The 15,768-nt window shown below is 44.5% G+C and overlaps 1 protein-coding gene across 1 annotated transcript; it reads right to left on the bottom strand.

Moving 5' to 3' along the window:
- Positions 1–8,723: 8,723 nt before the first annotated feature.
- On the bottom strand, positions 8,724–15,526 carry IL26 (interleukin 26). Its single transcript, XM_077839844.1, has 5 exons — positions 15,365–15,526; positions 14,857–14,913; positions 13,681–13,812; positions 8,896–8,961; positions 8,724–8,810 (listed from the first exon to the last, which is right to left on the bottom strand). Exons 1-5 carry the CDS (start codon positions 15,524–15,526, stop codon positions 8,724–8,726), a joined length of 504 nt encoding a protein of 167 aa, XP_077695970.1.
- Between the last annotated feature and the right edge of the window lie 242 nt (positions 15,527–15,768).

The following is a 15,768-nucleotide window of genomic DNA, read 5'->3' as shown; positions in this document are numbered from 1 at the left end:
CAAAACTTCCCCAAGGTACAAAATATTCCACCCTTTGTCCTTGGATTGGCCGCTACCACCACCAAACTAATACTGGTTACTGGGGAAGAGCTGTTTGGACGCGTCTTTCCCCCCAAAATACTTCCCAAAACCTTGCACCCCACTTCCTGGACCAGGTTTGGTAAAAAGCCTCACCAATTTGCCTAGGTGACTACAGACCCAGACCCTTGGATCTTAAGAACAATGAACAATCCTCCCAACACTTGCACCCCCCCTTTCCTGGGAAATGTTGGATAAAAAGCCTCACCAATTTGCATAGGTGACCACAGACCCAAACCCTTGGATCTGAGAACAATGAAAAAGCATTCAGTTTTCTTACAAGAAGACTTTTAATAAAAATAGAAGTAAATAAAAATAAAGAAATCCCCCCTGTAAAATCAGGATGGTAGATACCTTACAGGGTAATTAGATTCAAAAACATAGAGAACCCCTCTAGGCAAAACCTTAAGTTACAAAAAAGATACACAGACAGAAATAGTTATTCTATTCAGCACAGTTCTTTTCTCAGCCATTTAATGAAATCATAATCTAACACGTACCTAGCTAGATTACTTACTAAAAGTTCTAAGACTCCATTCCTGGTCTATCCCCAGCCAAGACAGAATATAGACAGACACACAGACCCTTTGTTTCTCTCCCTCCTCCCAGCTTTTGAAAGTATCTTGTCTCCTCATTGGTCATTTTGGTCAGGTGCCAGCGAGGTTACCTTTAGCTTCTTAACCCTTTACAGGTGAGAGGAGCTTTCCCCTGGCCAGGAGGGATTTCAAAGGGGTTTACTCTTCCCTTTATATTTATGACAGCTGCACAGAGTAAATCTGAAAATTTGAAAACTCCTAAGTAACTTAGGGCTAGATCCACAAAGGGACATAGGCCAGGGGCGCTGGAACAGGGGAGCCAGGGGGCCATGGCCCTCTCACTTTTTACTGGTTGTAAGGACAAGCAATGCGGGGAGGGGTGGAGAGGAGTGAGCAGGGGCGGGGCCTCAGGGGAAGAGGTGGTGCAAGAGGGGGGCCTCGGGGAGAAGGGGCAGTGCGGGGATGGGGCCTCGGGGGCGGAAGGGTCATGGTTCGGGCCCATGTAGCCCCCCACTTTTAGGGCACTTCTGCTGCTCCGGACAGAGGCATTGCAATGCTCAATATTCCTACTGCCAACTTTTAGGTGCCTTGCCACCGAGTGGCATCCACAGCCCCCAGTTAGACATCTAGACTCCCTGTACAGTTATGGGGAAAGATAGGCACCTGAGAATGGCATCCACAATAACCAGCATGCTGAGCTAGCCAATAGGAAATGCTGAGGAGAGGGGTGTGGCCTAAGCTCCACCTCTTAATAGGATTTGGGCACCGAGGTCTGGCCCAGAGGGTCTCTTCTTGGGATTCTCAGCTGAGCTCTCTCAGAGTTAGGTGCCTAAGTGGTTAGGGCACCTACCTGGGAGGTGGGAGATGCAGATTCCAGCCCCTCTGTTCCCATGACTATTGAATTACTTGTACAGAATGGAACAGCATGAACAGGAAAGACAGAGAGACCCACCACTCAGCCAAGTGCCACTGAGTGCGGGGCCTTGCCACCTATTGTCATGAGTTTTAACAAGTGAGCAAGCAAATGTCTTCTTTAGCAATTACACAATTCCTAATCCTCAGCGGATACGGTCAGACGATTGCTTCGTGTCAACATCCAATTGAAAGAGTTATAAAAATATACTAGGGGCCAATCCTGCCCTGTGGTGGCTTCTCCCATCCTATAACACCCAGATGGCAGCAGGTCAGAATTTCCACATAGCACTCTGATCGGCAGGAGGCCAGGCTAGCTCCACTGCTTCGGGGGGAGCGGGCCATGGGTTTTTCTGTTCTGTTCAGGTTCTTACACTGCCCCAGTTACCATGGTATCTGAGCATTAATGGCCTGCAGACACGGTCAGGCCACTGGTCTGCCTGAGCATGTAATGTGACTGGCAACCTCTTTAGACTAGGCAGAACTCCTGCCCCTTTCCAAAGCAGTAGTCATTTGTGTCCCCTGTGCGTTTCCGCTGCACAGGGGACACAAACCGTGGTTTCATTAGTTCTCTGTTTGCACCTGGTTGCCATTCCTTTTCCCTGAACAGGCTCTGTTAGCTACAAACTCTTTCTGCAGAATTACATATTCAAATAAAAGAGAGAGATTTCGGACTATATTTCCCTATTACTAGGCAGGGCCGGCTCTGGGCACCAGCAAAGCAAGCAGGTGCTGGCAGCAGCACATCTATAGGGGCGGCATTCGGGACATCCTTTTTGTTCTTTTTGCTTGGGGGCCGGCCCTGCAGGCGCTCACCCAGGTAGACACTGTCCCGGCCCCCAAGCTGCGGCCGAAGTCCAGGTGGAAGAGCCGCAGCGAGTGGCCAAAGCTGGCCCTGGGACTGGGGTCCAGCAGCAGTGTAGGGGAGGGCGCTCTAGGGCTGCTGTCGTTCACCCCGCCGGCGGGCTCCGACACGTGGAGCGCGGGACACTCGGGCTGGGGGCCGCCTCGTGGGGCGCACAGAGGAGCCGCCTGCAAGTGTCACAGGGCGGCAGCCCCCCAGCGCCGCAGCCGGGGCTGGTCGAAGCGGCCCGAGCTGCCCAGGGGTTGCGGCAGGGCAACGAGGAGCAGCAGCAGCAGCGGGGCCATAGAGGGGACAGGTGCCCGAGGCACCTCCATGCAGGGCCCGCACCCTGCTCTCTGGGGCTCTGCTCCCCGCCAGCCTCTCCCTCTGGGGCTGCCCTGCCCCGGCTCCTCAGCACCCTGCCGGGGAGTTCCCCCCAGCTCTGCCCTCCCAATTCCCGGCCGATCCTGGAGGCGGGAACCCCTGCTGGAGGGACCCTGGGCTGAGGCGCCGCCCGGGAGCCCTGCTGCTTACCCCGACCCTGCCAGTGCCGGACTGGCTGGAGGCGAGGGGGGAGTGGGCAGAGTCAGGGCCTCCATGGTCTCTGGAAAGGAGTCGGGTGGATGCAGCCTCCACCCCTGCTAGTGTCATGAGCGGGATGCTGATGACCCGCCCTGGGAGCGAGTTGCCAATGACCCAGGGCTGGGGTAGCAGGGGGGTGCTATGGGGGTGTGTGAAAGCCCAGGGCTGGGGCGGCAGGGTGGGTGCTGTGGGGGGGAGGGCACTGGTGGGGGGAAGGGGAGGACCCCAGAGCTAGGGTGGCAGGGGGTGCAGGGCATGGGGGGGTGGAAGAGCCCAGGGCTCGGGCAACAGGGGAGAAGGGGGGGAGCCCAGGGCTGGGGTGGGGGGCAGCCCAAAATTTTTTTGCTTGGGGCAGCAAAAAACCTAGAGCCAGGCCTGTTACTAGGGTATATTACTGAAAGGTATGCAGGAGCGGGCTCAATGTGCGTAGGAAGAGTAGATCATTCCAAAAGAGGAAAGATGGAAATCCATTCTAAAAAATAGTATACATCATTTGGAGGAAACATTTGGCTTCAGAGCCCTGAATGCTTTGTCCAAAGTTTTCTTTGAAATTATTTTATACTTAAATATAATTGTCTGCTAAAGACACTGATCTTTCTGATAGCACAACTGCTTGTGACACCTAAACACAATGGATGAAATCCAACCTGGTCCCGTTGAAGTCAATGGCAAAACTCCCACTGACTTCAGTGGGACTAGGATTTAACCCAAAATATTTGGATAAACTGCATTATGTGCCTCAAATCATAAATAGAAAATACATGTTATTGGGCCAGTTGTTGCTTACTTAATATATTGCTGTGGCCGCTGTAAATATACTTTGGTTTGCCAGGTACCTGCAAAAGTTACAATTACAATGTAGGTTTCAGAGTAACAGCCGTGTCAGTCTGTATTCGCAAAAAGAAAAGGAGTACTTGTGGCACCTTAGAGACTAACCAATTTATTTGAGCATAAGCTTTCGTGAGCTACAGCTCACTTCATCGGATGCATACTGTGGAAAGTGTAGAAGGTCTTTTTATACACACAAACCATGAAAAAAAAATACCAATGTACAATGCCATTACAAGGTTGCCCCCTTGTGGAATAAGAAGGTATGTACTTGTGGCACCTTAGAGACTAACCAATTTATTTGAGCATAAGCTTTCGTGAGCTACAGCTCACTTCATCGGATGCATGAAGTGAGCTGTAGCTCACGAAAGCTTATGCTCAAATAAATTGGTTAGTCTCTAAGGTGCCACAAGTCCTCCTTTTCTTTTTGCAAATACAGACTAACACGGCTGCTACTCTGAAAGAAGGTATGTGTAAGTCTAACATTTGGTATATTTACTGCCCTCATTGAGCAAGAACTTTTGAGTTTGTGGTGCCAAAATATTGTAAACTGATGTCACTTTTGGTAGGTGATATATTCTCTGTTGATTTTATCAGGAGTGATTTTCAGGTATTTCTAAATCCACGCTAAACTGAAGTGCTTCCAGCTGAATCAGACAGCTCATTTTATCCGGTTTTTAACAGACATTACGTGACGATTTAAACTCTCATAAGCTAGTAACTTCAGTCTCCTCCTTTTCACCATCCAGCATCTAGCTCCTCCTTTTTTCTCCTATCCTTTTAACATCGCTAATGCATCCTGTCATTGGGTACTTAAAATCATTAGATTTCTCCAGTAGTGTCAGGAAAGAATGAAGTGAAAAAGTTGATATGGATTGAAAAGTAAAGAATGAGCATTGGGAAGTTTTCAGTCATCCATTGACCAATCATATGAGAGATACCAAAGGTTTTTTTTCCAAAGCTGTTATTTTCTCATGTGAACTCATCTGATTTCCTGTCTTTGAAGATATAGAGCAGTTGAAAAAAAGTTTAATTTACCTGCAAATTGTCCATGGTTGTGAAACTGCTGCCATTTTCCCTCTACTTAGACCTCTCCAGATTCTCTTATTTTTACCAAACCTATGGAATATGTATATAATGTATTATTCTGGATGATTTGGGGGATTGATAAGTGCAAGTCTAGTAAGTATACCTGTTACTGTACATAGCTACAAGACTAACACAGCTTTGCTGTTTGTCCTGACACATCTAGTTCAGTTCTTTAAACACTGTGTACCAAATTCTCTGACGGTGCAAATTAACAATGTTCCACTGAAGTCAAGAGAGCTGCATCAGTTTATTCCAGCAAAGAATCTGAGCCAGGATCGCTGCACTCAGTATAGCTGAGCACTGAAATGCATTCTGTCACTGAAATTCATTCTGTTATTTCTGTCAAAACACACTATTCAATCAATGCTATTTGTTCAAGAGCAGCAGTCCTTTTAATTTAACAGGAAAAAAATCCCATAGTTCAGTGTGTGGTAAATACTACTGCTGAAAGTTAATTGCCAGACTGCAAAGCTGACAAGCTGATGTTATGACAGTTCATTGCCTGTATTGAAAGGCTCCTTTCTTCATCTCATCATTCTTCATGTTATACATAAATATAAAGGGATAGTTTTCTGTTCTCCTATGTGAGTGACAGAATCTGCGATCAAGCAACATAATTAACCCATGGATTGAAAATAATAGCTTGTCATCAGTAAATGCTGCTATGATTCCTGACAGGTTTCCAGAAATCTATCAAAATGTTGGTATCCATTTTTAAAATGAAGTAATTGATGCTAAAGAAAATTAGAGTGCATTGCAAATTGCCACTGCATATTGGCTGTCATCACATTTCACGGTACATAGCTATTTTGTTGGTACCGTGTATACGATGAGCAAAATCCTGCTTTTACAATATATAGCAGGGCTGTTTGAGGAGGCAGAGTAGAGTCAGCCATGCAGTGGGTCCCTGAGCCATCCTGACTGTGAAAGACAAAGAAGGTTTGTGTGGGGAGGCAGTATGGACCATATCTGAATGGTCTTCAGTAAAGGGTGAATTGGAACCCTGTGATCCAGCTTCAGTAAGAGGTAGCATACAAGGGTGCCAGGACCTTTGTAGAAGTGGGGGGGGGCCAAGGAGTTAAAATGCTGCTTAAATATCCCAGAGAGTACAACTGTAATACACATAACCAGAGTACAAAGTGTAGCCACATTATAATATTTAAGGTATGAACAAAAAAAATAAGACAACTTTGTTCTAAACATTACTGGAGTGGGTGCGGGGAGGGAAGTGATTTCCAGCCTGTTCCCACCTCGAACTCGCAGGCTCTGCAGGAGCCTTCCGGGCAGGGGTTTAGCACCAGCTTTGCCCCATCTCACCCCACCCCACCACCAAGCTTGGCCCCGGTACTGTCCCCAGGGAGTGCGGGGCTGCTCCGTCCCCTGGGCTTTGTTACCAAGGCAGCAGCCATGTGCGGTGCCACTCCTCCTGCAGGGGACACCCTCCCCTGGAAAGCCTTCTCCGGCCAGTCTCCACAGCCACTGAAGCCCCTGCAGTCAGGTTCCCTGGGGCTCCAGTGAACAATGCCCTAAGGCTTAACCCCTTCCTGCCTGCGCTGCAGCTGGGGGACAGGAGGCAGCTAGGTTATGTCAGTGGCCAGCAGCAACCTGGAGGCGATAGCTGCCTTTCTGCACGGTGGGAGCAGGAAGGGATGGGAGCTGCTTCCCACCACAGGGGTGGGAGGAGAAGGAATAGAGCTCTGCAAAGATATGGGCCAAGTCATCCCTTTCCCCTCTCCCCTCATGGCTGGAAGTAGCTCCCGTCCCTTCCTGCCCATGCAGTGCCGACAGGCTGTTGCTGGCCACATTCTGGTGTGATCCCTGGCTGAAATCGGGGGGAGGATGTGACCCCCCCCCATGCCTCCCCACAACCAGCACCTCTGATGTTTTTCCCACGGTGCATATGTTTCTTTAGTTAAAAGGGAGGGGGGGGCGTGACCATCTGACCCCCCCACTCAGTTCCTGCTCCGGTGGTAACATGTAGCTGTGCTCTCCCGGAGCAGGGTAAAAGGCAGATTGTGACTCTCAGAATCACAGTCACAGCTTCCTCCTCCATGTGGGCTCCAGGTGCTGACCAGGGCATTGGAGGCTGGGAGTAAAGCCAAAGCTCAACCTGCTCCTCACCTGCCTGCCCACTTGCAACCTACCTGTGTTGGAAGAGTAATAGCAACCAGCCAGCAGCTGCTCTGGGCCCTGCATAGGCTCCAGGAATGTGGGTAGCCAGGGAAGGAGGCAAGTAGCTCCTTACACATGCCTGCTCCCCTGTGCAGGAACCCAAGAGAGTTCATAATGGATTGAGCCCTAAGGGAATCCCATACTCTCCCTCAGTAACAGTCTGCTGACTGCAGCATGTGCACAGAGCATTCATGCCTCTGCCCCCAAACTGCCTACCTATTGCCCTAAGACAGTGGTCCCCAAACTTGTTATCTCACGCCCCCTGTTACCCGTGTCTACCCCTCCTCCGCCCCCGGAGATGGAGCCAGGAGCAGGCCGCAGCTCTGGGAAGGGGGGACGTGGACAGGAATAAGGGGGCCGTGGCTGGGGCTACAGCTGGGGGCGAGGGCGGGGCCAGGAGTGGAGCCAAGGCCAGGGGCTGAGGCCGGCAGCTGGCACCCCAGGCACAGAGCCGGGAGCGGAGCCCTGGGCACAGGATCAGCAGCCGGGGCCGGGACCTGGAGAGGAACTGGGTGGAGCTCCCTCCTCGCCCCCCACCCACCACCATGGGCCTGGCCCAGACTTCAGGTGCGCCCCATCCCTGCATGTTCCTCTGTGCCCCCTGTGGGGCACGCCCCACAGTTTGGGGACCTATGCCCTAAGAGAAAAAAACACACCCTTGGCTTATGGAGTGTTACTGCACAAGGCAAGCTGTGGCCCTGTGTATCGTCGGGTCAGTAAAAGTGATGTGTGAACATTAGTTACTGTGCAGCTTGGTGCTGTAAAACTATTCCACCATGTATTTGCAAACACCAACATATGTACTTTATACTATGGATTAAAATAATTTTGAATTCCTGATTAGTCTCCACTGGGAATTTTTAAAAATATGTATAGTCAATTCTATTTCAGACTAGAGCTCTTTCTTAATTATACAATATATGAAAGATTCATTGTAAATCCTTAGCCTCATTTTAATAATACTTACACTTAGGCTAAATTTACTTTGCAAACCCAATCTCCCAGATCAGTAATTGTATTAATTTATTTATCATCTCAGCATTCCATTCTGTGATATGCTTTCTGCATTGCATCATTTCAGTGATAGTTAACCGCATCTCAAAGAACACGCATAAGGAATAGGCAGATATTTTGTCATTAACAATGGTATGTTTATTAGACATCACATTAAATTAACAGTAATCACAAACACTTAACATGTCTCATTTACGTATATAATGTTACACACCAACAATGTCTACATCCGTAACAAAGCACAAAAGTAAGCCTTAAAGAATTAGAACCACTTGCACTCAAACTAAAATCACTAGATATAGCGCTTTATCCCAAAGTACAGAGCAATGAGTGAAGTACTAGCAAGGGCTGTGTCATCTGCCCGTGGTACTGTACTACTTCGTTGGTTCTTCTATGAGAACGTATGGTTTTTGGGTGGGACTTTCAAAAGTGCTCCAGGTAGGCCTGAATTTGATCCCATGATTGACTTCAGTGAGAACAGTTAGACCAACTCTGAGTGCTCTTGGAAATCCCAGCCTTGACGACTTTATGGACAAAAACAGTTTTTCAGTGTGATAAATTACTGCCAGGCTGATTGCATATCATCTTTCTGATGATTTACAGTGCTTTGTTGTTTTGATTAGCGTGCACAGTATGATGGCATTTTCTTGTGTCACTTTCCTTGACTTTTATTTGATGGTTTCTATGTAAGTCTGAATCCAGGGAAGGAGAATATCAAGTTCACTGATGGCTTTGTAGATGCCCTTTTCTCCAAGCTGTTAGTAAGAGAAAGGTGTTAGAAGTAGAAGTCAACCATGTTTTCAAACAGTGCAACTTTGAAATCAACTATCAGGGCTTTACCTTATCAAATGTTTTCTTTATTTTTTTGACAGCCGTAGTTATTCTAGTGGATGGAGCACATGGTAGCTGAAGGGACAAGAAGAAAATCAGAAGAACTTCTTGTAATGTGGAGTCTGGCGTAAGCAACTGATAATAAGGAAGAACAGAGCCCGTCATATAGCCTCCTCGGGGCTTCTGATACAGATATGTAAAGGTAGCAACGTTTGGGCCATACTTGCTGTTGTAAATGGGTGAGTTTATATAAACTTTTGGAAGATATGTGAGCACACTTGGGAAAGCTATAAAACATAAAACAGTGAAACTTGTACAAGGGACCACTCACGTTAGGAACCTCCTTCTTTTAAGAGACCTCTGCAAAGTAGTGAGTGCAATTCTGTTCCCTTACATGGTTACTTAAAGTGGGTTCAAAGCTATTTACAAAGTTAATTTACATTTCCATGTGGAATTTTTAATGATTGTTCTTAAGCCCAATTCTGCAATCTTGAACTGCAAACTTTCAATTCCCATTGAAGTCATTGGGAGTTTTGTCAGAATAAAGCCTGAAAACCATTTTCTCCTGTAACTAAATCTAGCAAGGAAGCCATAGATGTAAGTGTCAAGTAGTGGTATCCGACCAGCCACATATGGCTATCTGAAACATAGTTTTATGTAATCACTGAAGGATCAAAATGAAGCTGGGTGTGGAGGGAAAGGGTTTATTTAGTCTAACCATGCTGTAAAAACTAAAGATTGGAATTCAGTAAGATACTGGTCCAGTACATTGCTTTTATCATTCTGAATGTTTTTTTCTTCCCTTCAGCAGCCTACGGAGCCTCCTGCAGTGACCTTCATGGCATCCATCAGCAGATGGGGCCCTAGAGCACTGGGAGCAACATTAGAGAAAGAAAGCAGACTTAAAGACTTGCTCCCTTTGACTCTTCAGGAAAAACTGTCAAAACTGCTCATCTGCTTGAGTTAAAAAGTGAATGGGCCTGCTCCAGGAGTAAGGTACTGCTCAATGTAAGGAGGGCAAAATCCAGAGCTTTATTTAGAAGGACAAAGGGCTGAGCAGCTGAGGTCTGAACCTATGGTTCCAGGGAGCCTGTGTGATGCTTAGATCACAGAGCTATCCCTATAGAATTGGCTTTGATTCTTTGATTGAATTGGCATTTAGGGTCCTTTATGCTGTGTCTATACATCAGCTGGCACAGTGGAGCTCCAAACCTGACTGGCACCTCTGAGTGCTACCACAATACAAAGAATAAGAATGTGGACTGATTGAATTGATGGCGAAGTAGGGAGTCCAGATTTGGAATTTGTGTAGCGAACTAGAAGACAAACTTAGGGGAGACTCACTCTCCCAAAGAGCACACACACACAAAAAAGACATGCCCTCCTCCCCCGCCCCACGCACAAATCACAGAGCCGCCACAGTCAGGAGCATGAAGCCATTGACAATGTCTTTTACTAGCAGTGTTCATTTTAAAAGAAGTTTTCCAAGTGATTCGAAAATGATTTTAAAAATTGTGACACTCCGACTAAAGATCCCCACTACTCTCAACTCATCAGGTTAAAATCTTTTGTGATGTCATTGTCCCACTAATTCTTATTCCTTCTAGGAGTTCTCCTGCAAATGAGGAAGTCAAGATCTGATATTTCTTATTAACAAATCAAGCAAAAAACTACTGAGGTCTAGATTGCCTTTAACCTTTATCAGAAGTGCCTTGGAAAGAGAAAATGTAAACAAAAGCTACTTTAATGGATAATGCTGTAACTTTTCTATACAAAATATTTAAACATTACTTTTTAGGCTTTTTTTAGGCAAATTAGTCATGATTCTTTATACTTTTAAACAGTGATACAGTATGCCACAGAACTAATGCATCCAAAAGAGATGACACTGAATTTATTTTTTTAAATGACTGTTCATAGAGTCATAGATTCCAAGGCCAGAAGGGACCATTGTGATCATCTAATGTGACCTTCTGTAAAATACAGGACATAAAATTGCCCCAAAATAATTTATAGAGAATAATTCTGCCCCAAGTGTTCATACATATTATACAACTGTTCTTTCCACCTAATGGGAAAGTGAGCTCTCTATATGATTAGATAGATTATGTTTGGGCTGCGGTGTAAGATCTGCTAGTGAGTCTGAAATTAAATTGCAACAATTCAAATCATGCAATGAATTTGTTGGATTTGGGCACATTATTCAAATGTAAGGTAAAATTTTCAAAAGCTTTAAGTGACATAGGAGCCTAAATCCATTTCCAAAAGAGATTTAGGCACGGGAGAACACGTCTCATTGAAATAAATGGGAATAAGGATCCTCAGTACCTAAGTCACTTTTGAAAGTGAGATTTTGTCTCTTAAATCAGGTAGATGCTTGTGAAAAATTTTCCCATAGCCTACTGGATAATGACTTGAGCTGATGGTGTAATAATCAGAATGATAATATAGCGCGCATTATTTGGTAGGGCCTTTATATCAGAAATATTTGGTCAAAAAATAGAAGTTTTTATATATAGTATGGAATCATATGTTACTGACTGAGTCAGAACTATCTTAGCTATATGACTTTTCTGGAGTACATGGGACTATACAAGATGCTTGTCTGATAATGAATTACTATTGCCTTGGTTGTCCCAAGAACTTGATTCCCCGGAAGGTGGCACCATCATTATGTGCCACTCCTCTGAGACCGGCATGTTGACTTGGAAGAAATTCCTTCTTATGAGCATCTTATACATAAGATAAATCATAAAAAGGAAGAATGTATCTTATCTAAAGGAGACAACAGATGTGCAAATAAGAGGATCATGAGATTGCTAAGCTCTTTGGGGGTGAAGCGGTATAGCAATCCAGGACTTCGTGTAAAGTATTCATTGGGTTTTGTTCTTTGTCTACATTTTATGTTATTCTTATGTAAGATTTTGTATCATTGATTTAAAATCAGTATAGCGTTTACTTTTAAAAGTGCTGTCGAAATGACAAAAATTAGAAATCTTGCCTTATAGTAAATTCTGAAAGCTAATGTTAAATCTTTTCTCAAATACCTGTTTTTTCCTAGTAGAAGAGAAGGGGACTTCTCCCGCCTATAAATATTTTTTCAGTATAGTTCCTGTCAATATCCAGAAATCTAAACTCTAAAATACTTAGATTTTTATCGAGTAAGCACTGGCTCTAAATGTGCAATACAACAAAAAACCCCGTGTATCTTGTCTACATAGTTATACAGTACAGGATCCAAGTTATTTGTAGGTTAGAGTGTGCTACAGGTTGCAAAGAGTGCAATTATTTGGTAGTAATTAATATGCATAATTCAGTCATTGCTGGTAGTTTGAGTTTCTTGGAATGTGTTGGTGCCTTTAATGGCATAATTGATTTTCTGAAAAAACAGTGGAATTTCTTTACCTTTTAAATACAATATGGCAAACTGAACATGTCAAAGACATCAAATTATGGCACACTGCATGATGGGTGTGCATGCATGTATGTATGAATGTAGTATATACATATATATATATATATGTATATATAAAAAATTGCTATAACATACAAAAACCTAGGATGTCCTTAACGATAGAGTCTGAGTACTGGTGGGGATTTTCCCATTGATATTTTAATGTTTTCATGTGGTACAAACATGTAGAATGTGTTTTAGTTGAGCTGTAATGCTGCAAGGGCTTCTCTACATTTGATTATTTTGTACTGCAAATATTTGTATGGAATTAATATCTACTTATACATTTATTAATAGATATAATTAGATACATTTTGATTCTATGACTTGTGTCATACATTTCTACCCTCTTTCATTCCTCATCTGTATATAAACGGCTAGTCATTTCCAGGGGTGCTGGAACAATTTGTATAGTGGGGGTGCTGAGAGGCATTGAACCGAACTGTAAACCCTGGATATGATCGAAACCACGTCAAGCACACTTCTAGTTCCAGCACCTATGGTCACTTATTATCAGAATCCTCTGTTTGTGACACCATGACTGGAAGAGATTATGACAAGGGATTGTGATTTCAAGTGAGAGAAAACAGGTGGAGGGGATGAATTTCTAAGGACCAACAATCCTGTTTTCATACAAATAAAATTCAGGAAAGTAAATAACTGATGTTTCATGATACAGTGAAAATTGTTTCAAAATACTTTGGGATTCTTGTCTCATTTTTGATGAAACACGAGCAGCGGTTTCAAATGGAAATATTATTTTTTTGCTGCATTAATGAAGTGTGGGTAAGAATTAGCCACTCCTTAAAGGTACATTGCTGAAGTAGGAACACATAACAGGTATTATGCTCTGTGAGCATCTCTAGTTATTATGGAGGTCAGTGGAGTTAGGAGTCTTCTGTGAGGGAAAAAAACGTGTCTTCAGGCTTCCCTCACATGGAGTGTTTTCTGTGTTGGCACAAGACAACCTCCAGCTAACCTCCAGGAGATTGTGCCCTGCTGTGCTGGGACATAGGATAGAGTTCAGAGTCCCCCTCTTCCAGCTCTACCTGTCCAATTGCAGCCTCAGTGCTCAGGTTGTAGCTGCACCCTGGAAGCAGTAGGTGGAGAGTGGGTTGGGAGTAGGCTCTATGGTACACATGCGCACACACAGAGCAGCGCTAGCATTAGGCGTATGCTAAATGAGTGTAGTAAAATTTCCCCCGCACAACTGGGAAGCCCCAGGAAAGCATTGTGCTCCTCAGAGAGCTCTGAATCACCCCGCCTGCTAAAAGGATGATCTAGCCCTTTTCTGGTGCTTAGGATAGCCTGGCTCACTTGGCTTCAAAGAAGATACTCACACAGTTGTTTAGGTTCTCCTGCAGGGCCTGAAAGGCGCTAGCCAGGTAGACATTTTCACTTCCAAAATCAAGGCCTCCAAAAACATTTTTCACATAGAATGAGAGAAGCTGATCTCGAACGCTGCAATTTTTCTGAAAACAAAATACATCAGACATTAATTCAATGTGAAAGTGTCACATCAAATCTGGCCTAAAATTTAAGTTTTATCAAATTCACCATTTATAAAACAGACAGGCAATAGGAATCCTTTCGTCAATTTCTTTATCGTCCCGATGGACAGCCATTTGCTTTTATTTTTTTGAACAAATAAACATTACCACAGGGGGGATTGCAACCCAGACAATGCAATATTGTGCTAACCCGAAAGCGAAATACACCAGAGACTGATCATTAACAAAAGTATAATCAATGAATCTATTATTTTCTGTCCTAGAATGCGAAACATAGACATGTAGCAAATATAGTGAACCCCAAATTACATTATTTGGGCCAAATTATAGGTGTCCTTATGTGGATTCACCGGGAGGCAGGAGTCCAATTCTCCTCTTCCAGTGCAATATTGCACTGGGGGAGGGGGGAAATTCAGCACAGCTGTTTGGGATTCCGGAATGCTATGTGGGGCCACTAGCCTTCCTGCCATAATACACACCCTAACAGGCCATATGTGGGCAGATGGGGGCATAACTATGGCCTTGGCCCTCAGGTGAACTAGCTAGTCCCTGGAAAGTACAGCTGGGGAAGAGCACCTGCTATACCATTTTCACTGGTGCGGCATGCGCTTCCCCCCGTTCCCCCCTTCCCAAGCACCAGTACTAGTCTTCCCAGCTATCATCCCAGACAGTATGCCAGCCTCTACCTTATACAGGGACAAAGTGCCTCCAACTGCCCCCACCTGGCACTACAGTCACTCAGCCCTTCCCTTTCCCATTCCCTCCCCCTACATCCCAGTGCTGGGGGGCCTGTAAGAGAATCTTTTTCAGTGTTAATAGCCCAATGTGTTATTCGTAGGGAGTTTTTCAATCTATGGTCCTCAGTCTAATATTGTCCCTCAGAATTAAATACAAATCACCAAATTCTCTAACAGAAACCATTCCTTTTGATCAGTCCCTCCGACCTCCTTCAGAACGAAATATGATCAAAGTAAAGAAGTGGAAAACAAAGAATCCAGATCTTACCATAAACAAATTTTTGGTTGTCTTTTTTAACAATCTTCTGTTCTTGATGAGATCTTTCTACAAAGAATAATGAATTTTAATTTAGATTAATGTACATCTAACCTTCCCCTCCAGATCAGAAGGAGGAAAGATGGATTTTTTGTTCTGTGTTTGTATAGCACCTAGCGCAATGGGGTCATGGGACATGGCTGGGGCTCCTAGGTGCTCTGGTAATACAAGTAAATAATAATCATTAATACATAGGACTAGAACTCAGGAGATCTGAGTTCTGTTCTCAACTCTGCCACACACTTCCTCCATGACCTTGGGAAAGTCACTTGACCTGTCTATGCCCCCTTGTTTTACCCATCTTTAAAACTGGGATAACAATACTGTCCAATCTCATGGCAGTGTAGTGAGGATTAATTTATTAAAATTGCCAGGTGCTCAGATACTCTGATGCCACAGAAATATCTGTAAGTAATTAAAAATGAACATATAATCTTTCCAACCAATGGGATTAACTTACTGGAATAGATGCTTTGAAAGTAGTTGCCTTGACATATAGGTTCTCTGTCACTTTGGAGATCATTCCTTTTCGACAGCCTGAGGATGCCTTTTTGCCTTCAGCAATGAAAAGACACAGTAGAACTAAAAGAAGACCAGACCTGAAAAGAGAATACGGTCTCATTCTCCCCACTCCTTCCTGCCTCTGGTATAGTCACAGCAGCCTGTGGGATATAAAAAGACTGGTTAGATGACAAAGGTTAACCTAATTTTGTGAACCCTCACAGCAGCTTTTCTGTTGAGATGTTCATATAGATAATATAGTGCTGATGTGTTGGTAGATCACTTTTGTTGCTCTATTTTGATACATCTTGCTCCACTTTCAGCTAGTTTGACCACACCAGCTGTGACGTTTGTAAAAGCAAT

Source organism: Eretmochelys imbricata, chromosome 1 (assembly GCF_965152235.1).
Source record: "Eretmochelys imbricata isolate rEreImb1 chromosome 1, rEreImb1.hap1, whole genome shotgun sequence".
NCBI classification, from domain to species: domain Eukaryota; kingdom Metazoa; phylum Chordata; order Testudines; family Cheloniidae; genus Eretmochelys; species Eretmochelys imbricata.
Note: the sequence above shows the minus strand (reverse complement) of the source record. Positions and strands in the feature narration are given on the sequence as shown.